Source organism: Aythya marila (assembly GCF_965140915.1).
Source record: "Aythya marila genome assembly, chromosome: W".
Lineage (NCBI taxonomy): Eukaryota > Metazoa > Chordata > Aves > Anseriformes > Anatidae > Aythya > Aythya marila.
Genome location: NC_139081.1, coordinates 7,179,759 through 7,192,827, shown reverse-complemented (window position 1 = coordinate 7,192,827; position 13,069 = coordinate 7,179,759). Strand labels below are relative to the sequence as shown.

Here is a 13,069-nt window from a genome sequence, read left to right as displayed (position 1 = left end):
TAAACCCTGCCTATCAGTGTCATCTTAATCACAGGTGTTATTTGTATTTCTGTACTCGTATGGCCCTTTCCAAGTTCCTGTAGCAGGATCTCGGTAATTCATTCTTATTTGTGGTAACACATTTGGTGCTGCTCTATTTATTGTTTGAAAATGAATACTCGCAGGAGGGTCTTCTCGGTCACCAGTCAAACATAAGTGATTCAAGACAAACAATGCCTTGGACAATCGCTCATTGATGTCCTTGATTTCTTTTAATCTCACTAATTTTTCCTTTAAAACCTGATGTGATCGTTCGACCATCACTTGGCCCGTAGGAGAATATGGAATACCTGTGATATGCTTTACTCCCCACATTTTCATAAATTTTCTAACCTTTTTGCTAACACATGCTGGACCATTGTCCGTCTTGATCTGCTGTGGCACTCCCATAACTGCAAAACACACCGTCAGATGTCTACACACAAGGTGTGCTTTTTTTCCCCCCTGCGCCCTATGAATCTTGAAAAAGTATCAATACTCACACGCACATATCTTTTAGTACCAAATTCCAGTACATGCATTACATCCATTTGCCATACCTCAAGTGCCTTAACACCTCGTGGTACCCAAACCTAACCCTGGTCCATGTCGACTACAGGAAGGGCACGCTCTTACTATTCCTTTCACCTCTGTCCAAGTAAATCCAAGCATTCTCCGAAGACCCTTTGCATTCTGATGGAACATTTCGTGCGACACTTGCGCATTTGCAAAACCACTCTCAGGCCCCGCTGTGACTATACTCACTAACTTGTCTGCCTGTGCATTACCTTCTGCTAACCCAATCGAGAACTGATGACTACATATATGGATAACACAGTAAGGTGCAGTTCTCCCCTGAATGGCATCTTGCAGCTGCAGAAATAATGACAACAATCTGTCCCTCTTAGTTTGCCGTATCAAGGCATCCTCTATCCATTTTACCACGTTGACAACATACAGAGAGTCTGAGACGATATTAATCAGCTCATGCATCCAGCATTGACAAGCCCAAACAGCTGCAGACAGTTCCAATGTTTGTAATGAATCCCCTGTCTCCCCCAGAATTATGTATTTCTCCCAACTTCCATTCTCGTACCACACACACAGCCTTCTTACTTGCTGCACCTGCATCAGTGTATATGGTGCGACCCACCACTGGTCGGGACGAAAGCCGTGGTACTACCTGCCATTTATATGATCTTATAACTTGCCAGAGAGGCCCCTTTGCAGTTCGGGAATGTAGTTATCCCGGATAACCTAACACAGCTTCCTGTAGTGGAATGGATTGCTGTAAACACCATTCCAAATGATCCTGAGTCATCGACAGACTAATATCTCCTGGTTCCTGCCCGCTGAGCGGACCCTTACGTACTAACTCTGTGACAGCTTCTGCCCGTGTCTGAACACTCGTTTTTGGCTGAATCGGTAGGAAAATCCATTCCAGAACTCGAAAATGCTTCCCTATCATTACACCCTTACTATCACCTGCTTCATTTATGCCGTTCTACCCGTGCTGTTAATGTCAGTGGCATCCTCCTGATACTGTTTCTGTCTTTGTCGCCCCCTTACTCTCCCCCTTTTCTTTTTGCCACTGACCAAGCACCACAAACAGATGAGACACGATTGCTTACCAGTAAGGAGAGTGCAACTCTCCTTATATATAGCAGAATAACTGCTATATATATGCTATATATATAGCAGTTATTCTACGAATACAAAATACTACTGAAAATTTTCCAAGTATTTATTTGTATAGCTAAAAGCATTGTCTCCTTTTTTCAAAGAGGTGAATGGAAATAGTAAATGTAGAGTTTCATTCTTAAAATGTGTGAATTACTATAGATTTCTGTGTAACTTCTTCCCCCAGCTCTAGCTAGGTTTAGAATGGTGATGCAATGAGAAAGTGAATACATATTATTAATGTCAGAGGGACAGGAATATAAAGTAGTCTTGCTCCTGTGATTCACTGAAAGCTTGTTTTCAGATATATGCGTTTTCTTTGAATATACAGTATCTTCAAATAGATGACATTCTGAGCTGCTGTTTTCTGTGTGTGCTTGTTTTCCCAATTTAGCGCTTTCAAATTCCTGAGGTAAACTAGCCTGAGCAAACCAGAGGAATTATCATCTCCCCACAACAGCACTTAAATTATGTAGTAATTCTAATCATAAAACATGATTATTCTTGTAAATGGTAAGCACAGTTGTGCAGTACGATAAAGTTTAAAAACTGCTCCTTTAGTCTGTTGCCACTACCACACTAGATATGCAAATAACAAAGAAGCAGATCAAGTTGATGAAGAATTTCACTACTAAATGATGCATGTATGTATGTGCCAGTGTCTTCAAAAACACACATCTGCTATCTCCCAAACTAATCCCAACTATATCTCAGAACAGTATTCTCTGTATTGTGCATTTGCAAACGTTAACTACACCACAGTGGTCTAGCTGAACTAATTTTTCTGTTCAAAGAAAACCCGGTAATAAATTCAGCACTAGAGAGCAGACATTACAGTTGATATTACATGAAAAAAAAAATCAACAGATTGATAGTGAAAGAAAAAGCAAGACACAGCAGTGATACAACAGGATACAAAGTGACACAACTGACACGGCAGTGTCATGTCAATAGGCAGAAATTTGGAAAATAAACAGTACCAAACCAATGCTGTTTTCAATAACTTCATTTTACTTTCAATAATATTTTAAGATTCACTTAATACCTGAAGAATTTCATTCAGTAATGACAGAACTTATTTAGATTTTAGCCCTCTAACTTTATAGCACAAGTAAGTGGGCTGCAAGCATTTAAGAATTTTCTTCTTAATATTTGAGTAATTCTTATGACCCTAATGCATTATTTTGACAGTGGACATTTTACTTTCCCATTTCAGCAGAACTGCAGCATTTTTATACAGAATTATAAAAACCAAGTGAGACTTTTCCATAGATCAGCCACCCTGCATGTTATCCTGACCTTTAAAAGAAAAATCCTTATATTGTTTAAAACTATATAGAGCAAGCATCCAGGAAAAAAAATATATATATTTTTATTCTATGATACTGTGTTAATACAAGAAATATACATAACTTTAGAACTACTCAGACATGCAACGGAAGGACAGAAGTGAATTTGTACAGAACCATGACATTCACCATGATTGTAGAGCATTGTTTACATAATTGTTTACATTGTTTACATTGTTTAAGTAATTTATAAAAAATGCAAACATCCCTCAGATAAATAAAACCAACTCCTAAATTACAGATCAACAACATTCCAGTGTTTAAACTTCATACTTTGTACTCAATTTGCCACATACTACAAAATGACAACTTAAGTGGGTGCCATACTCTGGCTAATTAATAAGAGACTGTAAAACCTAGTTTTAGTCAGGTATAAAATATTTTAACAGACATCAGCCTTTTGTTGTCAAAACTAAATTTCTCATTCACTTTTGGGCTGCAAATTGTCAGAGATTTCTGGTTTAAACAAAAATCTTGAATATCACTTATAAGGTTTAAATCAGTGTATTCAACGCATGACACTACAAATTCATTTCAGCTACAGTGTATATTTCTACAGTTTGTGGAATGTGGTCCTTCCTGTTTTAATTTTCTAAAATAGAGTTTAAAAAAACAGCCCAAGTATTATGAATAAGACTCACAAGTCAATCCAAGAATATCAAATATCCTTGAAAGGAGAGAAACATCAGTTTATATAGTAAAACCAGATTAAATTCTAGAATATTATGATGGTATGCACCATTATGGATTGTTCAGTTCCACAGCACCAATTTAACCTCTTAGGACTCCAGATCAATAAATTAAAATTTAACTGTGTGAAAGATGAAGATTTCTTACTTCTTCAATTCAAAATATTTTAAAAGCTTTTTTTCCAGCTTAAATTAAATCACAGAGCTGGCTGAGTTACATTAAAATGAATTCAAGTATCTGTTAAATGTCATTGCTTAAAAAGCTTGATTTTAGGCAATATTCCTGTTAAAAATTGAATACTGTATATTTAGATTTTTGGACAAGCGGTAAACAGAGTAACTGACAGAGCTAGAGATTTAGTACCATAGTTAAACACAAATCTGCACTTAAAAAATAAAAATAAACAAAAATCCCAAACGCAATAAAAATACCATTTCATGTAAGAGAGGGTAGGGGGGCAAGAAACCAGTGTTCTCAAGGTCAATATTGTGTTTGTTTTTTTTCAGAAAAATTATGGCCCCAAGACATGAATACTGAAATTAAAAATAGCAAATCTATACTCATTTAGCTCTGTGATTGAAACCATCAGTTTCAACTTCCTTAAACTGTACACTGCATTATACATTCTATTACAGAGACTTATTATGCACCCTGGTCATTTCTCCCATGTAGAGAATGCTTCATGAAAAGAGATGCAAACAAATGTTATAATTATAGAATGGCACAGGGAAATTCTGGACCAAGACACTATTTAAACATGATCAGATAACTCAACAGTATTCATGCAAACTTACTGGTATATATCAAAAGCATTAGCCAAACCTAACTTGCTACATCTTTCAGTCTACCCCACTTCTTATAGTAGAAATAGGGAAATCAGTTCTTAGAAACAAAAATGATTGATCCAAAGTGCTTTCCTGAAGTTTAAAACAATACTGTAGTGAACCACTAAAAAAAAATCCAAATTCCTACTATATTTACTTGATTATTAAATACCATAATTCATTCTCAGTCCAACTGTTTAAATTATTTATCCTCCATAAAATATGGAAAGTTTTATATTCTAGAATGCAACAGGGCAAAGAGTGGCTATCTTTGAAGAAGAGACAGATATGCTGTGTGTATTTTGATCTAAGTTTTTAGGGAATATAATTGCCTGGAAAATTAAGTACAACAAAAGAGAAAAATAATCACTTGTTATATTTCTCTACATTTGGTTACCCTTGAATGCATTTTGAGCTGCACTGGTTGCTGCTGTTGAGGCGGCGTTGGCTGCAGCAGTTTGTACAGTTTTATTGGACATCATTCCTGTTGCAAACTCTTGCTGTGCTTTCTCGAAACTAGCACCAGTTATGCGGTAGAGACCATGTACCTAGGGAGGTGGGAAAGCAGTGGAAAAAGTATGCTTAGCCTTCCATATCTTGATAGAGTAATAGCAAAGTCTCAAACACAAAGCAGAACTGCATGATGGGGAAATCTGGCTTGCTTATATGTTTGGGAGGATCCAGAAATGAGTAAACAGACTTCTTTTCCACAAATCCTACAACTTTTAATTGCCCTGATGCAAACACAGTTTGACTGTAGCAATACCTGTAACTTTGCAATTTCACAGGGATCTCATAGGTCTTTACTAAAATGTGTGCTGGACCTACTGCCTGAAACAACATATTTAAATACACAAACAGGCTGCATCCTTAGCATAACACAGCTTGAAAAAGTGTCTTCTGTCTCAATTTGTATACAACTTGGTGTACATATTGTCCTGGTTTCGGCTAGGATAGAGTTAATTTTCCTCCTAATAGCTGGTATGGTGCTGTGTTAGGATTAGAATAATGTTGATAACACACTGATGTTTTAGTTGTTCCAGAGCAGTGCTTACACTAAGCCAAGGACTTTTCAGCCTCTCGCTCTGTCCTGCAAGCGGGCAGGCTAGGGGTGCAGCAGGAGCTGGGAGGGGACAGAACCAGGACAGCTGACCCAAACTGGCCAAAAGGGTATTCCGTATCATCTGATGTCATGTGGAACAATTAATATGGGGGGGCTGGTTGGGGTGGGGGGACCTCTTTTTGGGGATAGGCTGGGCATCCGTCATCGGGTGGTGAGCAATTGCACTGTGCATCACTGGTTTTGTACACATTATTAGTAGTAGTACTATTATAATTATTTTTATTATTTTCCTTTATTTTCTGTCTTAATAAACTGTCTCTATCTCAACCCACAGGCTTTCATATTTTTCTGATTCTCTCCCCCATCCCAGAGAGGGAGGGGGGAGGGTGGGCTGTGGTGCTTAGCTGCTGGCCAGGTTAAACCACAACAGGTACACAAATCACTGCAACGTTCTGGGGCTTGTCCTATGCTTACGGAGCTGCAATTGATGCCACTATAACCCTAGTGACAGATCCTGCATCCACCCTAAGTCCTGTGGCCACCCCAAACCCACTGGCCACTCCAAGCCCTGTGACGGACCCTGCAGCAGCTCCAACCCTGGCAGCTACCCACAACCTTGTGATGGGCCGAGTGGTCATTCCAACCCCTGTGATGGGCCCTGCAGCTGTTACAACTTGTGTAACAGGCCCCAAGGTTAGGCCAGGGAAACAGACTGTACCAGTGTCAGTTGCCCCTGTATCCAAGATGAAGCAATGGATGAGTCAGGTTGCTTAGAAAGCAGAGGAACTCCTACTCAGACTGGGGAGGAAGAAGATGAGATAGGCTACTCTGAAATCACTGGGCCATCAGATGAACGGGAAGATGAAGAGGAAGATATCATAAGAGCATCAATAACTACCTGAGGTCTATAGCAGCGTGAGCTATGGAATATGCAAAAAGATTTCAGTCATCATCTAGGTGAGCACCTTGTCACCTGGCTAGTCCGGTGCTGGAACAGCGGAGCAAATAGTCTGGAATGAGAGGGCAGGGAAACCAGGAGGCTGGTATCCCTTTCTAGGGATGCAGACATTGTCAAAGCAATTGGAAATGGAGCACTCTTCAGCACACTTCAGCCTCTGGAGGCATCTCCTGTCAGCTGTGAAGGAAAGGTATTCCTTCGAGGAAGAACTTGTATGTCTACCAGGCAAGTGGACCACTATGGAGAAGGGAATCCAGTACCTGAGGGAATTAGCCATGCTGGAGATGGTTTATAGGGACCTAGACAACGAACAGATATCCACAGATCCAAATGAAGTCAAGTGTACATGACCCATGTGGCGGATGTTTGTATGGAGTGCACCATCATCATATGCCAGCTCATTGGCAGTAATGACCTGGAAAGACCATGAGGAACCCACAGTGAATGAATTGACTAAACAACTCTGGCAGTATGAAGTCTCTCCTCTTTCCTACAGGCCTGCGTCTTGGCTGTGGAAAAACTTTCTCAGTAGTTCCACGAACTCAAAAAGAATGCTTTGGAGAAACTTTCTGAAGAGATCCACCAACTTAGAGAGAATTTATCTTCCTTCCCACGTTTACGAACCAGTCTCTCAGCTATCAGGATTAAGTGTCCTTCTGTTTAAGGAAGAAGATATGGGGTACACACCACATGCCACCCTGTGGTTTTACTTACGTGACCATGGAAAGGACATGAGACAATGGGATGGAATATCTACCTTGACCCTAGAGGCACTGGTACATGAGTTGCAAGGAAAAACAGTCACAAAAGCGGGGGGGGGGGTCTGAAAAACTTGCTGCTCCAGTCTCCAGTGGACAGTCCCCAAGACACAGTAATTAATACTATGACGAGGACTAGAGGAGCCCTGCCTCCAGCCAGGTGGAGGAAAGGGACAATTGGGTTTATTGGACTGAGTGGATTAGATGGCCTGGCACCTCAGACACACAGAAGTATAAGGCTTTAGTAGACACAGGTGCACAGTGTACTGTAATGCCATCAAGCTATAAAGGGGCAGAACCCATCTGTATTTATGGGGTGACAAGGGGATCCCAACAGGTAACTGTTTTGCTCTTCAACATCTTTATCAATGACAGACGACGAAATTGAGTGCACACTCAGCAAGTCTGCAGATGACACCAAGATGAGCAGTTCAGCTGATAGAACAGAGGGAGGGGATGCCATCCAGAGGGACCTGGACAGGCTGGAGAAGTGGGCCCATAAGAACTTAACGAGGTTCAACACGGCCAAGTGCAAGGTGTTGCACTTGGACTGGGGCAATCCCAGGTATTTATGTAGACTGGGAGAAGAAGAACATAAGAGCTGCCCTTCAGAGAAGGACTTGGGAGTCCTTGTGGGAGTGTGGCCAAAGGGGTCAACAAGCCCCATGGTTGGTGATAACATCAGACTTTTAACAATGAGGCCAGGAGGAATGTAAAGAGTATATAAGGAACAAAGAAGGGTGATTCAGGATAGCCTTGCTGTCTGGGACTGCTTGTTCTCACGGGATTAAGACATGAAAGTTGCTGGGTGTTTGTAGCAAAAGCACCATATTGTGACTGGCCTGGATGCTCCATGCATCCTTGGCATGGACTGTCTCAGGAGAGGATATTTCAAGGACCGAAAAGGGTACTGGTGGGCTTTTAGCATAGCAACTTTATGCTCCGGTGGAGCAGGTGGACCTGCACCAACGGAGACTGCGGCCTGTGGAGGACCCTCACCGGTTCTGGGTTGGACCTGTAGCCCGTGAAGAGGAGACCACGCAGGAGCAGGTGACCTGGCAGGAGCTGCTGCCTGTGGGGGAGCCAGGTTGGAGCAGTTTTCTCCTGAGGGATGGACCCCATGGTACGAACCCATATCTGGAGCAGTTCTGGAAGAGCTGCTGCCTGTGGGGAACCCACGCCAGATCAGTTCATCAAGGACTGTATCCCGTGGGTGGGACCCCACAGCACAGGGGACGAAAGTGACCGAGAAGGAGCAGCAGAGAAGAAGCGCTGTAGACTGACCATAACCCCCATTCCCCCGTTCCCCTGCGCCGCTCGGGGGGAGGAGGTGGAAGAAGGTGGATGGGGGGGGGGGGAAGGTGCTTTTGGTTTCTTTCCTTTGTTTCTCACTTCTCTAGCTTGTTAGTAATAGGCAATAAATCTTAATATCTCCTTATGTTGAGTCTGTTTTTCCCATCACGATAATTGTTGAACGATCTCCCCGTCCTTATCTCAAACCTTGAGCCCTTTGCATCATATTTTTTCTCCTCATTTCCCTTTGAGGAAGGGGAGTGAGAGAGAAATTGTGGTGGAGCTCGGCTGCCCACCCGAGTAAAACTACGACAGCCACATACAGTTGGGTCATCATCGAGGGGTGGACCTGACCAATAAGGTCATCATAGAGGTTACCCATGAGTATGAAACCTGTGCAGTGTTCAAGTGAGCCATGACGGGAATATGGGACGGTTTCTAGGATTTTGATATGATGAGGCCTGGTGACTATATTGGACCACTCCCACAAACCCACCAAGGCAAGCACTACATACTCACCATGGTAGAGGGAACTACTGGGTGGCTGGAAACATACCCAGTAAACCATGCTATTGCTTGAAACACCATCTTGGGCCTGGCAAGGCAAGTACTGTGGCATCATGGTACACCAGAGAGAATCGAGTCAGACAATGGGAGTCACTTTGAAAATGATCTTGTAAACTCTTGGGCCAAGAGGCATGGTATTGAGTGGATGTATCACATCCCCTGTCACCCACAAGCCTTTGGGAAGGCTGAGAGATACAATGGACTGTGAAAGACTATGCTACGGGTATTGGGTGCTAGGACTTGGAAACACTGGGACATGAATTTAGCAGAAGCCACTCGGGTAGTTAACACCAGAGGATCACAGAATCACAGAATCATCTAGGTTGGAAGAGACCTCCAAGATCACCTAGTCCAACCTCTGACCTAACACTAACAAGTCCTCCACTAAACCATATCACTAAGTGCTACATCTAAACATCTTTTAAAGACCTCCAGGGATGGTGACTCAACCACTTCCTTGGGCAGCCCATTCCAATGCCTAACAATCCTTTCGGTAAAGAAGTTCTTCCTAATATCCAACCTAAACCTTCCCTGGCAACCATCCCAGTCCTGCTGAAAAAAAAACCCTACACACACTGGGAGGAGCCAAAGTCCTTGTAGTGCATGTAGGGAAGCGGAAGGTGGTGTGGGTTTCGGCTGGGATAGAATTAATTTTCTTCCTAGTGGCTGGTATGGCGCTGTGTTTTGGAGTTAGGTTGAAAATAGTTGTGATAACTGTACTGGGTTTGTCTGGGATGTAGTTAACTATCCCTGCAGCGGCCCATATAGTGTTGCGCTCTGCACTTGTGGCTAGAACAGCCCTGATATTACACCAGTGTTTTGTCTATTGCTGAGCAGTGCTGGCACGGCATCAAGACACTCTCCAAGTCCTCTCAAAGCCAGTAGGCTGGGGATGGGAAAGAAGTGGTGAGGGGACATCACCAAGGCAGCTGACCTAAACTGACCAAAGGGATATCCATACCATATGATGTCACACTCAGCAATAAAAGCTGTGAAAGGGAAAGGAGAAGGAGGTGGGTCTCATTAGGAAGACATCTGTCCTCTCAAACCACTGCTACATTTATTGAGGCCCTGCTTCCCAGGACTTGGCCAAACATCACTCACTGATGAAGTAGAGAATAATTTATTTTTAATTCCTTCTGTGCTTCCACACAACCTTTGCTTTCTTTTTCTTTCTTTCTTTCCCCTTTAATTAAATTATCCTTATTTGAACTCATAAGGTTGTGTTTTTTTTTGCTAGCATACTTTCTTCTCCCCCTCTTCTGAGGAGGAGGAGGGGGAGTGAAAGAGCAGTTGTGATGGAGTTTGGCTGCCCAGCAGGGTAAAACTACCACATAAGGTCTCCTCCTTAGTCAATGAATGGAAGGTGTTGTATGTAATCTTTCTGGATTTTAGCAAGGCCTTTGATATCGTCCCTCACAGAATTCTGCTGGACAAATTGTCCAGCTGTGAGGAAAAACAGGTACATGCAATACTGGGTGATGAACTTGCTGAATGGTAGGACTCAAAGGGTTGTAGTGAATGGGGCTACATCTGACTGGCGGCCAGTCACTAGCGGTGTTCCCCAGGGCTCAGTTCTAGGGCCAGTCCTGTTCAATATTTTTATCAACTGTCTGAATGCAGTGGAATGCATCCTCAGCAAGTTTGTTGATGATACTAAATGGGGAGGTGATGTTGACTCCCTGGAGGGACAAGAGACATTGCAGAAGGATCTAGATAGATTGGAGCATTGGACAGTCAGCAACAGCATGAAATTCAACAAAGAAAAATGACTGGTTCTGAACCTGGGATGGACTAATGCTGGACACAGGTACAGACTGGGAGACAAGCGGCTAGAGAGCAGCCATGCGGAAATGGACCTTGGGGTTCTGGTCAACAGTAGGCTTAACATGAGTCAGCAGTGTGCCCTGGCAGCCAAGAGGGCAAACCCCATTTTTGGATGCATTAAACACAGCACAGACAGCTGGTCAAGAGGTCATTCTCCCATTATATTTAGCGTTTGTATAGCCTCACCTTGAATATTGCATGTAGTTCTGATCTCCACAATATAAAAAGGATGTTACGGTCTTTGAAAGTGTCCAGAGGAGGGCGACAAAGCTGGTAAAAGGGCTAGAAGGCACGTCCTATGATGAGAGGCTGAGGACATTTGCTTTGTCTAGTCTGGAGAAAAGGAGGCTAAGAGGCAACCTCATTATATAACTCTATATAACTTCCTGAAGAGGGGGATTGGAAAGGGAGGTGTCATTCTCTTCTCCCTGGTAAACAATGATATAATTCATGGGAATGGCACAAAGCTGCGCTAGGGGAGGTTCAGACTGGACGTTAGGAAAAAATCTTTACTGTGAAGGTGGTCAAACGCTGGAACAGGCTTCTTAGAGAGATGGTTGATACCCCATTTCTGTCAGTGTTAATGAGGCATTTCGATAATGCCCTTAATAATACACTTTAACTTTTGGTTAGCCCTGACGAGGTCAGGCAGTTGGATTTGATGGTCTTTGTAGGCACCCTTCCAACTGAACTATACTATTCTGTTCTAGTTTGCAGAAAATAAGTATATTGTAAAAACAGTTTTTCATAATTCCATGACAGTATAATCAAGAAAGTACTATAGAAGCACAATTGTTAATATATAAGGCAGACTCCCAAGAATATAAATAATCCCCGTTACTTTGTGAAAGACTTCCTCTCTCAAGTAGGAAAGAAAAATCCATATTAAACATAGGAAATAGAAGAGCGTAACGAATAACTTACCTTTTTAAACATAACTAATGAGATCACAGCAGATGCTGTGAAAAGTGCAGCTATAATTATCATCATAATGCCAACGGGGATACTCTTATTAAGACCAGTAAGAGATGAAATCCACCCACTGAAGGAAAAAGACAAGATCAATTTTATTGGCACAGCACAAGAACTATTAAACCACAGGTATCGACATCAAGGGAAGATTTATAACATCCTGGTTTTGCTCAACTTTGAATATTTTTGAAGAAAATTTCATGAAAATTACAAATGAGCATATTCCCGTTTATAATATTTTTTAAAAAGCTTAGTTTCTATTTTCCCAGTGCATGCAATGAAACTATAAGGAAAACTAGCAAATATAAGATGATTTTCCTTGAGCATAGTTGAGAAGAAATTAAGAGAGAAATTAGAGTTGCTCATCAACCTTTTTTTGGTCATGTCATTTCAGACTAATTAAAGAGTACATGTTTTTGTGGAAGATAAAATGTCCCTAAAAAGCTAGCTTCTAACTTCTTTAAAAATAAAACATGCCATACACATGCAGCCTCTGTGTGGGAAGACTCATTTAATTGTATCTACACATACTTTCTCACACATACTTTCTCAGTTGGGTTTAATATAATACTTTTTTTTTTTTTTTTAAGTAGAGAGGATAGTCTGAGAAATAGAAAAGATGGCTTTATCATTTTCTATTTTAAACATTTCCCCATTCTTCAAAATTGAAACACCAACAAAACGTACATCATACTTGAAATCACAAAAAGCAGGTTGCCTTAAAAAAATTAAAACATTAAGATGGAAATGATTCTCCCAATGAAAAGAAGAAAAAGTTTCTGTACATCCAAATAACCTTATGCTTTTCCTGCATCTTTTTTAAATTGCTTTGATATTTTCTATGTCCAACTGTACTCTACCACAAATCTCCAAAATCTAAATTGCAAATAGCATCTTCTGATCAACTGGCTACTTTTCATACCCCTTTCCCAAGTATCCTTAAAAGCACATTCCACATACTTAGAGAGTTGGCCCTCTAAAATTATATTTTTTCATGTCAATCAAAGTATCTATGAAAAATTAAAAAATTGAATTAGAGAAAAGAAATAATAAAATGTGCTTTTTCCTTA

At 41.4% G+C, this 13,069-nt stretch overlaps 1 protein-coding gene across 2 annotated transcripts in view; it reads right to left on the bottom strand.

The window, feature by feature from the left end:
• Positions 1 to 4,944: 4,944 nt before the first annotated feature.
• Positions 4,945 to 13,069, bottom strand: part of LOC309889566 (secretory carrier-associated membrane protein 1-like) — a gene marked incomplete at its 3' end in the record, with an annotated part of 144,303 nt that continues 136,178 nt past the window's right edge. For both annotated transcript variants that reach the window (XM_082782432.1, XM_082782431.1), the window contains 2 exons: positions 11,952 to 12,069; positions 4,945 to 5,109 (listed from right to left, as the gene is read on the bottom strand). In XM_082782432.1, coding sequence (XP_082638558.1) covers positions 4,945 to 5,109; positions 11,952 to 12,069 — 283 coding nt within the window. The remainder of the gene's footprint in view (positions 5,110 to 11,951; positions 12,070 to 13,069) is intronic.